Below are 16,353 nucleotides of genomic sequence, written 5' to 3'. Positions count from 1 at the left end.
CACGTCTTAAAAAAAATAACATCAATCAATCAAGACATATTTGATCATCCTCTGCATTACTTGTTCAGGATTAATTGTGTTCGTAACCTTTTTTTATATATGTTAATACTGTAGTTATACAGTCTTGAATAATTATAATACTACCCTACCGGTGCACCTGGTCCATGCTCCAAATTTTTAGTGAAGTTCGAGTTGTTCAATGACCTTTGTTGCCTTGTACATAATATTTTGGTTCTTTTATGTTATTAGTTGCATTTGCCTGTTTTCCATGTATGGTTGTTGTCCCTTGATTACATTCGTTTGATTCCGATAGAATTTTAGTTTCCTTGATTACTCTTCCATTTGTTTATTTTCAAAAATTGTCTGTTTTGTTGCAGTTTAGTTTGTTTGGTTTGTGGATTGCCTGTTTCATTCTTCAAAATGTTCTATTTTATTTCACATTAGTTAATGTCACTATTTCTTGTTTATTTGTATATATTTTTGACGATTTCCACCTTCCAAACATGTCAGATTTTGCGGTAACTACGCAGACTTCATACAATCACAATTACAATTACAATAGGGCTATGATGTACAAGTATGAATGATCATTATGAACTCGTGTATCATTACTGTGCATTCATCTGTACAATGAAAACTGATTTGTTCAACATGTCATAGTTTCCTTTTCCTCGTTCGACTAGCCTGGACCTGCCATTTGATGAGAAACTCGGAAAATCTGAGGACGATTATCCTATCAATACACCTGGTCCATGCTCCCTGTTTTAAGTGGAGTCAGGGTTCCCATTTATTTTTCTTACTTTTTATGCATTATTTTGGTTAGGTCTGTTTACCATTTCTGGTCTTTGTCTCTGAATAACATTCATTTGATTTCAAATAGAACCTAGGTTCCATTGATAACTCTTTCGATGTAAGGATTTGTTTCCTACAATGAAAATCGATAATTGCTTTTTTCCCTTTCATAAATATGTCGTCATAGTCACTATTTTCAGAGGTTATTAATATGAAAGAGAATCGCATGTGGTTCTTATATCAATAAATCATTCCCCCTCAAGTATTTAGTTTATAGATAATTGTAAAATGTAAGAAAACTAATATTCAATAAGAAATCAGAACCAGAAAAAGGAGTTTGCAGAAATATGAATAATGATTCTCGTAGTAACTATTCAAATAACTGCAAGTATATTACTTACCAAAGTATCCTCATATTGATCAGGTTGTGCTTTACGTAGTAATGATATCTTTTTTCAGGACAAAAATAAAAAAAAAATATTTGGAATTTTGTGAAAATTATATCTCCAAAAATGTAAGTTCAACGATGAAATTCTACTGAACTGTCACTATTTGAATGGAATATTTCAAAAAATAATAGCATTAAATTATATTATCTTTACCGTTGTCCATAAGAAGGAGACATTTATAGAAAGAAAGAAATCAAGGAAGAAATCTGCATTTGAATTGATCACTTGAGAAGCAGTGTAAATACAAATAATTGTATATGTTTCTAATGACAAACCTCAGGAAAGAAATTTACTATTTCTTTGAAACTCAACTGCTACACCAGGGTATTGAAAATGTTACTTTTTATCATTATTGATTTTACATTTGCTGGATTTGTAATTTTCTTATAAACAAAATGTGAATAGGAGAATAACGTATCAAACTTAGTTGACATGTTGATGCTGGACAAGCTCTATCGTGTATGTTTAAAGCAGAACAAAATCGAGAAATCACTGACAGTCAGATGAGAAGAAAAAACTGCCTCAAACATGTTTTGATAAAGCTAATCAAGTTTACTCTTGCCCTTTCTTTGGACATCAATTATCGTGCTTAAATGATTTCGCTGTTTTTATTGTACATATATTATTTAGATGTTTTCCTGAATATTTTGTCACATTATTATTTGCATTTACTAAAATAGTCATGAAATGCGTTTTGCTTATGATAAATCTCTTTACCACTTTCCTAAGACTATGAATCAATATTTTGATACTTAAGACTTTTCTGTTCAATTGAAAAATGGAATTCGTTACTGTATAATTCTATAAAAAAATAAAGCTTGTATCCAATACACACTTTTTAATACATACTTTTAATATCTGAGCAAACTTAATTTTGATGATGACAGTTTTTGATTTTAATTTTTGTAAACTGCAAACTATAATCTGACTGAAACAATACTAACTAGAATGCCTAAAAATACATTCAATCTTGGAAATTCCAGTTTACCTACATTATATTTCTTATCGCTTTCGTATTGCACCCTCTGATAAAGGGATTTGTAAGTGGGTGTTACGGTCTACACTATTCAAAAGTGAAATAAACTAGAATAATTGGATCAGGTTTCGTGTCAATTGAGATTTTTTAGAAAAAATATTAGCAACTGAGGTTTTCATATTTTTTGAACATCTTATATACTACAACAAAACAAAATGATGACTAAGGATACTGTTTTTCCTGTAAAAACAAGTCTCTAATGTTTTTATTATCTACATCCAGAAGTATGTACAAGAAAACCAATTGAGAAATAGGTATGTCTCACCATTTCTCGGTCAAGCTGGTTATCTGTTTGTGTACTTAGATCGAAGAGGTTAGCCACACATAGCATTACTTTACCGATCAGAGAGATTAACAAAAAGGTATGTGCCTTTTCATATTGCTAAAGTTATGCATGTGATGCTTTGATGTACTTAATCGGGTTATTGTATACCTTATCACAAAAAATTATTATTGTTAAATACTAGAATTTATGTTTCGATTATAAGTCTATGTTATAGTAAGTCTACATTTGTGATAACGCGAGCCTTTATGACAGATTTTGTACAATGTTCCATAAAGGGATTATATCTTCCATGTTAATCAGGGTTAACGACGTATATTAACTTTGATTCAGAGACAAAAACTTTAACCCTCCCTTGCGATTATTTTATTACGCGACCGATACGGTGTTGATGTATCTGTTCACAGTAAGTGAATCCGAATTTTGCCATAGGATACATTTGTATTGGTCAATTCCTGAAGAGAAAAATATTTTGGTAATAAAGTGGTAAATGCAAACATGCAATGAGTTGAATGTAATCAATTAACATATGTATATTTTTTTAATTTAAAAACTCATTGGTCTAACATCAATCATTGTTTTGATCAACATACCACATATAATTGTTTCGTTTAACAAAGTAGACATATATAAATCACTCTCTGAGATCTATTATACTGAAAAATGTATTGAGATATATTGATTTTACTGCTTTGTAGAATAGTAAACAATCACAGCAGTAAAAATCATAAAGCTAAGATAAAACGTCACTTTCTACCTTGAGGAAACATTTCTTGAGATGTTAATATGTTTCGTTTTAATTGCATTTTTCAGGATTAATTAAACTTCATTGATTACCGCTTCTTTTGTTGTAATCTCTGACAATTTATAGCACTAAATGACTGTCCCCTATTTAAATAAATTCCCTTTAAGTGAGTTGTTCACCTCGGCCACAGTGAATTACTTTCATTATTAGCTGAAGTGGGTATATCAAGAAAACAGAGATATTTTTTACTGGTCGTTTTCATGGAGTATATGTGTGTGAATGTCGGGATAAACTTTTTTCTACCTTAATTGTACCAAATTGTATGTTTTTATTCACACTTTCGTTGTTGTTTCAATGTATTCAAATATTAAAAAAAAAGTGGTGTATGCTACAACAAAAATAGGTGAACGCATATCCAATAATGCACAGCTTTCACATATATAAGCGAGCATCGGGTTTGGTTAAAATAAAAAAAAGCAAAGTATATATAGTCGTCAACCAAGCAATTTTAAAAAAAGACGGATTTAAATGGTCCATTTTCAATACATTTCGAAGAATATTGTCTAGTGTAAAGTATACATTAATTTTCCTTTCTTTTTTTCTTTTTTGACAACTTTACAAAAACTTAAAATTTTGAATGTTTGTTTTCGTTGTTACATTTGATTGAGTATATTGATTGAAATCAAATGAAATCTTCCTTGTATCAAAAGATAGCCTTATCTAAGTTATTAAGATATATCTTTGCTCAAAATATGTAAAGGTGTGTACCAGCTATCACAAAGAGTTTAGAGATTTTGCACTTTTATCTCTAAGAAATGCTTTCACTACCCTCAAAAATGATACCTGTATATTTTGTTTTTGTTTGTCACGATATTTGCATTTCATTAGACCTCACCCAAGTCTAATAGTTTAACTCTATAAAGCATTACAGATAGACCATGCATGTTTACTTATCCTTGTATTTTCTGTTTGTGATCTTTCTATCGAAATTAAATGTTACTATTATTGCACAGTGAAATACCATATAACATAAAAAAGAAACATCTAAGAAAGGCTTACGGAAAGATCAATTGAAATACATCTATGACATAATTATAACGCGTATAGAATAAATGGTACACGCCTAAATTGCTTGAAACATCTAAAATGATCATAAAAAACAGCAGAAACTATCAGAAAAATATGTTCATATCTGATTGCCATTCATTCTGTACCAAAACAAGATAATATTATAAACAGATAATAAAATAAGACATACATGTACTTACCTTGCATGAACAATGAAATGATCCGTCATAAATATGCCGCCTTTGACAAGGTTTTTAAGTCGATTTTCTCTCTGTTTGAATTGCATGTGATTACCTTCAATTTACTTACAAATCTCGGATTTACAATACCGGTCATGAAGATGAAATGGAGAACAACTACAGCCATTCGTATATTAAACACATACAAGTAAAGTCAGAAGTACTTCAATGAACAACTCTTTATCAATTAGCATATTTATATTGATTTTTATTTTCTAAACTCAGTTGACATGAAAAATAAAAAAAAGGCCTTCATATTTTTTTCACCATTAAAGATTTCATTTGTTTGTGATTTCTGTTTATTTTTGTTTGGTTATTGATAAAATGATTCTTTTTTCCATGGCTAATATTAAAACTGTTGAAACTTAAAGTTATGTCCTTACTGGTTAAGTGTACTCTGACTTTTCGATGATGATGATGGATTGAAATATAATAAATTATTGAATTTAATTTTAACAAATTAAAAACAGCATATCTCATCCATCTCTATCTTGAATGCCTATGCCTGGTGTATGCCTAACATTGCATTACTTCTTATTAATATACCTTACTTTAAGCTAATTCTAATTTGAGTAATGAGCGTCATTTTAGCAAGCAGACTACAGTCATTTATGCTTTTCTGTTTTAAGTTTTGACACCAACTAAAGACAAGAATATTCATGTTACCAAATTGAAACAATCTTTCCAAGCTAGTGCACAATCGACTTAAAGTCATATGCTTTTCAATGCAACCGGTAAAACATATAAAGCAATACAAGTGAAAAATGTTTGTTTGTTTGTTTGTTGGGGTTTAACGTCCGAGTAGCTATATTCAGACGATGAACATTAAATTGATGATAAAATGAACATGAAATGATGATGAAATGGAAAATGTGATGGGACACAAGGACAATGGGGTCGACAAATTTTGATTGCCATTGGAAATAGGGAGAGGTGGATAGGGTCGGGCAATTTAGCCTCCTGTGGCAGAGCCCTATGATTCCTACTCCGGGAGAATACCACAGTAGGGTTCTTTAAGGTGGGATGATTCCTAACACGGTGCACTACTATGGTTTGCGGTCAGGTTTTCCGTATTATAGCCTGACAACCGCAGCATGTAATACGCCAGGGGTATCCCATTCCACCTCCTGGGACACACATCCCAGTTGCTCTGTGGGCAGAGCGCCTTAGCCCCCGGCTAGGGTTCTGTGCACTATTAAGTTGCCTTTTATAACAAGCTTAGATCTGCTGCAGGCCTATTCTTTTGACACCCGGACCTGCACGGGGCCAAGTGACAAATGAAATACAAAACTAAATACAGACTTTATATAAAGAATTGAAAATAACACTTTAGAATATACACTAAAACTTAACCAATAGAGGTTAAATTTGAATGATAACATTTGGAAATTTTTTTCACATGAAGACATAATGACATTGACATAATCTTTACAATATTTTTACTTGTGAAAACTAATAATAGTCTATCAAAGAAAAGTCCAATTGTCTTTTGTCTGAGAAATTGCAATAGCGATATTGAGCATGCACCATAATTTATATTGAATGTTTGAGGTGTTTTCTCCTTCAGTATGATAATAACCGGATGCATTATAAACACAAAAAGGAATTCACAATTAATATAACTCTTTTTGTTATTATCAAGACAATTCATACATTTCCTAGATTTATTTTTCATCGTTCGTTTGTTCAAGACTTTAGTTAATGGTAACCTGTATCATTCTGAAAACGTCAAGTTTTATAGATATTATAGAAGTAATTAAAGTAAAGAATGCAGCGCTTTTGTTGTTAGTATGAACAAATTGAAAAACACTGACGACGTTAAATGTTTCATAGAGGTGTACATACACTCGTTGGATACCGTTTGGTGATCTGTTGTAGTATTTACTATTTAAATTTGTTGCATTTTACCATATTCTTTCTTTTTTCCCTTCTATGTAATCAAATTACAAAATATTGAATCATAATGTATGACAAAAGAGTAAGTGCTGAAAGTATCCAATATTTGAGAACAGACATTCGATAATTACTTGCTTTGTCACTTTCCTCATGATGGTTGCTGAAATAGTTTAACTGGTCAATTCATGAAGGAAATAATCGGTATGTTGCTACATGATCAAAGATGACGTTGAAGAAGACTAAAACTGAGACAAAACTACGAAAAAATTGTTATTCCACTGCCAACTAACAATATCAAATTTACCTTTTGACATTTATGCTTAGTCTTTTCCCATAAAGTACCGATAAATCGATATTTTACTACATATAACCAAAATCGAATAATACCTTTCAGTTTGTTTTTTAATCTAACATTTGACATCCTTCCATTATAAAGAGGAGCATACAACGGAAACTTAAAAAAAGGTTTGCGCCACCTCAAAATTGTTTCAAACAATTTAGGAAGTAGTGATAAAATATAAATTCTAAAAATGTGAAACCTTCAATGAAAGCATATACATCTCCATAAGCAGGGTAAAGAAATCAAAAGATTGTGAAATCCCATTTCCTTACATCCATTCCTTGTCTCAAGAACAGCTTAAACCTCTTTGGCAGGCAATTGGGGTGGAAGACGCTGGATGCTTATTTTTTTAGCATTTACATACTACCGGGATCATCTGGAAACAGCATGTTTTTGTTTTGTTTTATTTTGCTGTACAAATAAGTAGAAAATTAGATCATGAGAATGCGAAATGAAACTAAAGTTCTTATGGCAAGAAATGATTGTGTTCCTGGCAGTTTTGCTATATTACAGATTTAATTGACTACAATCACCCACTGACATCTTTTTGTACCCAATTTGAAATGTCAAGTGTTCTACGAAAATATAGGATTTTCCGATTTATTTTTGGTTTTCAGTAGGAATAAAAGGTTCAAACTTATATTATCGCCATATTCACACTCAAGCTGAGTTATTTTACTATTTGCTAAAGCCTGATTTGACAAAACTAAATTTTAACATTTAGCAACACAGTGCGTTTAAACCAAAGCACAAAGAATCATTTTATACTGCTTGGATGGATTGTACTTCCTTGCAATGAAATTATTTTGTGTTGTAAGTCCTTGACAATATCAAAATGTCATGTCCAATGCCCGATGTCTATAAGTATGTGGTTGTCATTCTTGATTCGCTCACGTCTTTCATTAAATCCTTTCCAATATGCATTATAAGTTTGTTGATTGGTCTGTTTGTGTCAAGCTAACGTCTGTAAATGGTTTGGATTGGGTTATTGAAACTAATATTTTAATGTTGTATATTAAGTTGGATTGTGGGTGTAATGTAATGCAGTTTTAGAAATGATGTAGACCCACTTCTACATTTTCCCTTTAACATTTCCAGTAACCAGTACACAATTGTCAACATATTCCAAGTATAATCAAGTCTTGTAAGCATTGACAGACTTGTTGTCATCCGAAGTGTCTGTTTGAATTGTGTCTCGATTGTACCAAATGTCAATATATCACAAACTTCTAAACCCATAAGCACCGAGGCTGCAGAAAATAGAATCCCTCGGTACTGAATTTAAAGGCCTTGTAATTCCTTGCAACTTATGTACAACCTACCGAAGTTTTTACAGATTGTTATTTTTTTTATTTAGTATAAAGACTATTTAATCACGTAAAGCGAACACAAACAAAAGTACAAAAAATAAACAAACAATAACAAAACAAAACTCATTGGAAACATGAAAACTTTAACAGTCAATATATATCCTTATGCGATTGAAAAATAAGCTAAATCAATCCAGCTTTAATAACTGATTTAAAATCAAATTGGTCCATTTGCTTGATTTTACATAAGCGTATGCTTTAATTAGAGTTGTAACCTAGTTGGTTACATTTGTTTAAATAGGCTAACTCCACTTCAAACAATAATTCAAACGTACCAACCAATGCTCTTGCAAAATATGTCTGTCTGTTATATTCCTTTAAGAGTTTGTTTGTTGGTTTTGATTAACGAGAACAACTCTCTTTACACGATATATCAACGTTTCTTTTAAACTAAGTCAATTTATGTAATTATCAATAAAGAGATGAACGTTTTCGTTAGTGTATGTACAAATGTGCTAGCGTGCGGCGGTATAACCATGTGTTAATATATTTTGAAAATTTCAAACTGCGATAAAAAAATTATTTTGGTAAGGTAAATGTCCTTTTTTGTGCATATGATATGGTTTCTTTGATTAAGCGGAAATGAAACAGAATCAGAAATCAAAATATGTTTGTCTTACGCACGGACATGACCTAGTTTATATTGTGTAAAACTTATTCCTCTTAAACATATATGTTAAATGTTTATTGTTGTTTATTATACACACCCTTAATGGCATTAAGATGTAATAAAGGTAAAATGAGAAAAAAGACAGCTCGAATCTACTGTCTATTTTCCGTTCTTTGACCCTAAAGTTTCCTGATTTCACAATTAACAGTTTTAGTAGAGGAAAAAAATATTCTGGAATGTCCTGACAATTTCTTAGATGTTTGTCATTTGTATAAATTGTATATTCAGTACTAGATTCGATATTAAAATGTAGTTGGGGAATTTAGCTATCAAGATTGCCATATGCACTCACGTTCTCCTATCACCAAGTTATGGGGGTTAAGCTTAGGGCTAACAACCCTAACTTGTAAAAAGAAAAAGATATGTTACGGAAATAGCAACGTAGAAAAAATCTACAACTGTAGCGGAGAGCCCCACCGCACCAACAGTGGAGCTTTAATGACTGTAGGTAGAAAAAGCCGAGAGAAGACTACCAACATGACTGGGGAGGCCCTCAACATGATAAAAACCAATACAAACATCGGGCGTTGGAACGTGAGAACGATGTATGCAACAGGCAAGCTCGCACAGATAACAACTGAGATGCAACGGTACAAACTACAAATTTTAGGTGTCAGTGAAAGTAGATGGACAGGATCTGGAAAGATAAAAACAGGCGAAACAGTACTATACTCAGGAAGAGAAGATGGGAAACATCAGGAGGGAGTAGCCATCATTCTAAAGAAAGGAGTAGACAGAACCCTGATGGAATGGAAACCAGTCAGCAACAGATTGATCATGGCTAGACTGAGGGGTAAACAAGTTAATATGACGCTACTTCAGTGCTATGCTCCAATAAATGATGCCAGCGATGAAGACAAAGATGCATTCTATGAGCAACTTCAACAAGAGTTAGATCAAACCCCACATCATGACATCAAAATAATTATGGGTGACCTGAATGCAAAAGTAGGCAATAACAACTTGAACTTTGAAAGAACTATGGGTACACATGGATGTGGTAGTATGAATGAAAATGGTGAAAGATTAACTGACTTCTGCAACATCAACAACTATGTCACTGGAGGCACACTATTCCCTCACAAGGATATCCACAAGTTAACGTGGTATTCACCAAACTTAAGAGACAGAAATCAAATTGACCACATCATGATAAATGGAATGTGGAGACGATCTTTGCTAGATGTAAGAGTCAAAAGAGGAGCTGATGTAGAAAGTGACCATCAACTTGTTACAGCAAATATCAGACTCAAGCTCAGAGCAGCTGGAAAGAAAGTTACAACCACTCGTTATGATACAGAAAAACTTAACATCTTGAAGTAAACAATGACTTTTCAATAACACCCAAGAATCGCTATGAAACGTTAAATATCTTGGAAGATGTTGTGGATGATATTGATGAAAAATGGAACAAAATAACCGACATATATACAAAAACAAGTGAAGAGTGTTTAGGTTTGCGACAAAAGCAAAAACATAAGGACTGGATAACACCTGAAACTTGGAAAACAATAAATAATAGAAGAGAGATTAAAGCCAAAAGAGATAAGACCAAATCACCGTGGCTAAAAGAAAGACTCCAACAAGAATACAGCTCAATACAAAAAAGAAGTTAAGAAACTGGTTCGAACAGACAAACGGAATTTTATGGAAGAGCTAGCAAATAATGCAGAAGAAGCAGCACAGAAAGGAGAACAGAGTAAATTATACAAAATTACAAGAATTATGTGGGACGAATAGATCATCTCCAAATTTACCTGTCAACGACAAACAGGGTAACATATTAACCTCAGAAAGCGCTCAAGAAAAAAGGTGGACAGAACATTTTGAAGAGTTACTTAACAGGCTACCACCTTCTCAAGAACCGGAAATTAACGATGCAGAAGTAGAACTGGACATAGATATAGAACCACCAGAAATATCTGAAATCATAACAGCAATCAAAAGTCTGAAAAGTGGCAAAGCACCAGGTAGTGATAATCTCAATGCAGAACTCTTTAAAAACGATCCATACCTATCCGCAAAAAATCTCCATCCCATCTTCCAAGATATCTGGAATAAGACCAAAGTACCAGATGAGTGGAACAAAGGAACCATCATAAAATTACCAAAGAAAGGGTCATTAAATGATTGTAATAACTGGCGAGGTATTACTTTGATTCCTATCCAAAGTAAGATACTAGCCAAAGTTGTCATCATAAGAATTGCAAGATCTGTAGATGAACTATTGAGAAAAGAACAAGCTGGATTTAGACCAGGTAGAGGCTGCATCGACCAAATTTTCACGCTACGCAATATTATTGAGCAGAGCACTGAATGGTAGAGACAACTCTATTTTAACTTTATAGATTTTGAAAAAGCTTTTGATAGCATACATAGAGAAAGTTTATGGAAAATAATTAGATCATGCGGAATACCACAACAACTTATAGACGTCATCAAAAGTTTCTACACGAACTTCAGATGCAGAGTTGGAAACAACAGCGACATGTATTTCAATGTAAAAACTGGAGTCCTCCAAGGCTGTGTTATGTCATCGACACTTTTCATCATAGCCATTGATTGGGTGATGCGACAAACAACGAAAGACACTCCAAGAGGCATCAGATGGAATACCTTCTCCATCTTGGAATATCTAGACTTTGCCGATGACATAGCTTTGCTTTCTCACACCCACCAACACATACAAGAAAAGACCAAGAAACTTCAGAATTTTGCAGGACAAATTGGGCTAAACATCAACAAAAAGAAAACCGAGGTTATGATGTTGAATGTAAACACACCAACACCTATCAAACTGCACGAACAATGTCTACCTTTTACCAACAAATTCACATTCCTCGGTAGTATAGCTACAACTGATGGAGGTGCGGAGAGCGACATCCACCTTAGACTCTCAAAAGCAAGAGGAGCGTTTAATAGCTTGCAACCTGTCTGGAGATCAGGACAGTACACTATCCGCACCAAACTAAAATTGTATAACAGTTGCGTCTTGCCTATTCTGCTTTATGGGTCAGAGTGCTGGAGGATAACAGAGTTAGACCAACACAAACTCTCAACCTTTCACACCAGGAGTCTGAGGAGGATCCTTAGAATAGTTTGGCCTCTTAAGATCAGTAATCAGGACCTCCTTAATAGATGCCAACAAGAAGACATGGCCACCATCATTATGAAACGAAGATGGAAGTGGTTAGGACATGTCCTGCGAAAAGACCCAAAAGACAACACAAAAACAGCCCTATTCTGGACACCTGAGGGAAAACGCAGGAGAAGACGCCCAAAGATCACCTGGAGATGCACCATTGAAGCAGAAGTCAAAGAACATAAGAAGACTTGGGGCACATTACAGAAACTTGCCAATGATAGACAAGAGTGGAGGAACTTCGTTGCTGCCCTACATGCCAGTGGCGTAAAGGGCAGTAAGTAAGTAAGTAAGTCTCCTATCACCAAAACACACACAATAGATTCTTATGACCTCCTTTGACCCTTTACATTTTAACAAAGAGCATGGTGATCATTCGTTGACTTCGTTCTTTGATACTTACACTTCAAGGTTAAATCAGTTATTTTTACTTAATGTTTGTTCAACCTGATAACAATTGTTTTAGCAGGATCATATAATCATAGGGATCCTATTATTACGGAAGACGAATCTACATATAGTTATATAACCTGGAAAAAACTTGTTCAACCTAATTATTTTGAGACAATATTTTTTTTCGAAATTCAGCGAAGAATGATAACTCAACAGTCATTGTTTGATAAAAAAATTCCTACAAATCACATCCAATCATACTACATTTATATAAATGTCGAGTTGTAACTAGATTTTTACAAGAGGAAAAAAAAGAACAAGGTAAAATATATTTGCGTTCTCTAGAACTAGCGTCAACTGACGAAATTTGTCATTTTCTGTTAATCCACTGTGACATCGGGGTATTGGAAATACTACTTGTTTTCATTTTTAACTTGAGGAAGAAAGGTAGTAGGGATGTCAAACTAGGTTAACATGTTAATGCCGAAATTCATATGAAAATGCATGCAAACATCACGGAAAGTCAGAAGGAAAATGACATGAAAAACATTAGCAAGAGGTGATTTTTAAAACAAAAAGCTGGACAATTCACCACAAGACAATCTCAACCTCAATAGACGTGCAGCAAAGTTTTTCACTTCTCTTGTTCACGAGTCATTCATCCTTTTCAAACTCTTTATATCATAAAATTAAACTCCTAGTTCTGAAGTTGATTCTGATTTTACACTTAAAATGATTGTTAATCAATCATTTTTTTGATTATAAAGTACGGTATTTAAAATGAAGAACGAATCTCGTTTACTGTTTGCAATTCAGGAAAATATATTTAGCAACTTATGAATGTTGTACAATTGAAGAGCAGACAGAGTTTTCTGTAGAGACAGTTTTCATTTATGTAAATTACCAAACGCAAAGACACCGTTGTACATTCTATACATGTCTTCATTGTTCCATGTTTCTCACTTTTTCTCTATTGACAAAATACTTCAGAATGTAATTTAATTGCGAGAAATCATTTCATATGATACTACACACACTGAAGTCAGCCTCATATCTTGACCTACACTTAGAAAGCGATGGTAAAGGAAAACTATTGACCAAATTTTATGACAAACGTGATGACGTTTCATTCAGAACTGTCAACTTTCCTTGAATCTGTGGTAACATCCCTTCAGCACCTGCGTATGGAGTGTTCATATCACAACTCATACGTTATGCCAGAGCTTGCCGAAACTACGCAGACTTTTTGTATCGCGCTAGAACTCTAACAAATAGGCTTCTGGAACAGGGTTTTTTTGATACAACTCATCATTACTGAAGTTGTATGGTCGTCATCATGTCATGAGGTCGTGGAACGTTACGGTATATCCATCTGCAACATGAAAACTGATTTGTTCGACTTGTAGGTTTCCGTCCTTTCCTCTGTCGTCTACCCCGAAGCAACTCGGCAGGTGTTTCTAAAAAAGTTAGTTTGTTTGTTTGTTTGTTTGTTGGGGTTTAACGTGCGAGCAGCAATATTTCAGCTGTATTCAGACGATGAACATGCATGTAACACGCCAGGGGTACCCCATTCCACCACCTGGGGCACACATCCCAGTTGCTCTGTGGGCAAAGAGCTCTAGCCCCTGGTTAGGGTTCTAAACACTATTTAGTCACCTTTTACGACAAGTTTAGCGCTGCTGCAGGCCTATTCCTTTAACACCTGGACCTGCACTGGGATTCAAGAAAAGCAGAGGACGCTTACCCTACCATTGCACCTGGTCCGTGCTCCCAGTTTTTATTGGAGTCCGAGTTGCTCATTTGCTTTTGTTACTTTGTATGTATGATTTTTGTTACTTTGTGTTATTTTTTTTTTGTGTTTGTCTGTTTTCCAAGTCTAGCCTTTGTCCCTGGATAACATTTTCTTGGTAACAACCCCTCATCATTGTGTATTACACAACAAACAGCGGACACAAAAAATGTTTTAAGAATGAACACCGAATAACCTAGAATCTCTAAAGGGAATAAATATAAAGTCATGATAAAATGGATAGCCGCACGACAAGGCCGCTGCGACGTGTAATTTATTAGAACATATAATACATAGTATATTCCAAATGAAACACTTAACCACATACAGTAAAACAACAGATAAAATTTAACCGAACCGATCAGTAGGACGTCGTTGTGCTAAATGAATAATATAAGCGAAAGCCCCCAAAACCCTAAATATTTTGAGCGGGATACTATAAGAACGGGTAAAACCGTAACATCCACCGCACATAAATGATGCAAATACCCAGGAGAAATTTATTTCATTCTAATTCAATACTTCAACCGAATGAAATTATAATTATTTTGATTACCGCTATAACCTTGGTTCCCTTGATTACCCTTTCTAGAAACTGTTGATTCGAATAGATTTGCGTATATTCTACTTTGTAATAGGAAAAAATGAGATGTGTGGGAAATTTTCGTAGTAACACTAGATTTTATTTTGTTAATATCATGTGGTACAATATAAAAATGAATACAAATCTCACTATTCATAGGTCAAGCTCATTATTTTATTATAGTAAGACCGAAGTAGTTTGCCTTCGAGTACATCATTTTTATATATCGAAGACGAACGAATATGTATGTATTTTGTTTCTTTTTGTTTCTTTTTGTTTTGCTGCATTACATTTTATACTGAATATGATGTTTTATGTCTTAAAAGCTACTGAGTTTAGAATTAAACGAAATAACTGTCCTTTATTCATATGAGACTAATAAGTGTTCGTGTTAACCATTTATATAATAGCGCAAGAAAGAACTATGTAGTTTCTTCATGACGAAGATTGCTTTTAATATATATAGTGTGAGTAACGTATTTTTGTCCTTTCTCAAGTGTTTGGTGCAGCTAAATTTGAGATGAGCATGTTATTTGTTTTATTTGCTTTGATTGCTCTTCGTTCTTCCCCGTTTTTTGTAACTGTTTCATTTCTACTCATTCTCTGTCACTCCTCATTATATACTTAATGTTTTAGTCCATGAATTAATTCTTAAGAAATAGTTATCAAAATAATAAAAGATGTTGTAAGACATGTTTTCAGCATGACATTTTCTAAAATTCTATACAGTTTCTTGTTCAACAGATATTGTTTGGAATATTTAGGTGTAATACTAGATACGGAATATATGGAAGCTCGTTTACCAGGGAAAAAATCGATAGGATTTGTGAAAACATATAGAAATTGCTGACTTTTAAATAATGTACAAAGAGACAATTACTCGGTTTATTGGGTCATCTCAATTTTGCATGCAGAGTAATTTATCCTGCATCACCACTTTTATCTTACCAAAGACTAGATTGGATATACATGTACAAATGTGGCTGAAATTCCTGTCTGGATGGAATGGCATTTCTTTCTTTCTAAATTATAATCTTACTTCAGCATCTGATTTGCATTTATTCACTGATGCTACAGACTGCGCTTTGGGGGGGGGGGTATGTATGGTACTATGTGGTTTCAAGGCAGGTTCCCTTCACAGATTTTGCACAACGAAGATGCTTCTATGGCCTTACTTGAGTTAAATACCATAGCTATGGCTATAGCCTTGTGGGTTAGAACTCGGCTAGGCATAAAACTGTGTTTCATTGCGACAATATGTCTACAGTAGCGATTATTAATAAAAATGCCAAGTTTCGACAGCTAGCACCATAGGTAGATCAAGTTCAAACACCTTGTATTCAGTGGAAAAATTTGATAATGTTAAGGAACGGTTATGGACCGCTTCTATTAGTGCAAATACAGCAGCAGCTTACAAAACTGGTTTTGAACTTTTCTGCCAATTTGTCACCTTGTATGGTATGGCTAACCAACCAGGAGACCCGCCTACTATAGACGAATAGTTATTAATTAACTTTTTCACATACTGTAATCAAGCCTTATATCTAAAATTAGCCAC

The 16,353-nt window shown here is 33.7% G+C and overlaps 2 protein-coding genes across 4 annotated transcripts in view; both read left to right on the top strand.

Annotated features, from left to right (window-relative positions):
- Window positions 1-2,498: 2,498 nt before the first annotated feature.
- LOC148618142 (uncharacterized) overlaps window positions 2,499-16,353 on the top strand; it is a 75,780-nt gene continuing 61,925 nt past the window's right edge. Inside the window, exon 1 of one of the 3 annotated variants that reach the window (XM_088586039.1) lies at window positions 2,499-2,639. The gene's annotated coding sequence lies outside the window, so the exon portion shown is untranslated. The remainder of the gene's footprint in view (window positions 2,640-16,353) is intronic. The other 2 variants (XM_088586036.1, XM_088586038.1) reach the window with 2 other exon arrangements.
- On the top strand, window positions 9,366-10,211 carry LOC148618143 (protein CFDP2-like). Its single transcript, XM_088585168.1, has one exon. The coding sequence runs from the start codon at window positions 9,366-9,368 to the stop codon at window positions 10,209-10,211; it is 846 nt and encodes a 281-aa protein (XP_088441294.1).

This window comes from Perna viridis, chromosome 5 (assembly GCF_037379345.1).
Source record: "Perna viridis isolate PV_CMFRI_1.1 ecotype Kerala chromosome 5, ASM3737934v1, whole genome shotgun sequence".
In the NCBI taxonomy this organism is placed as follows: domain Eukaryota; kingdom Metazoa; phylum Mollusca; class Bivalvia; order Mytilida; family Mytilidae; genus Perna; species Perna viridis.
The sequence above is the reverse complement of the archived record's forward strand: the minus strand, read 5'-3'. Positions and strand labels throughout refer to the sequence as shown.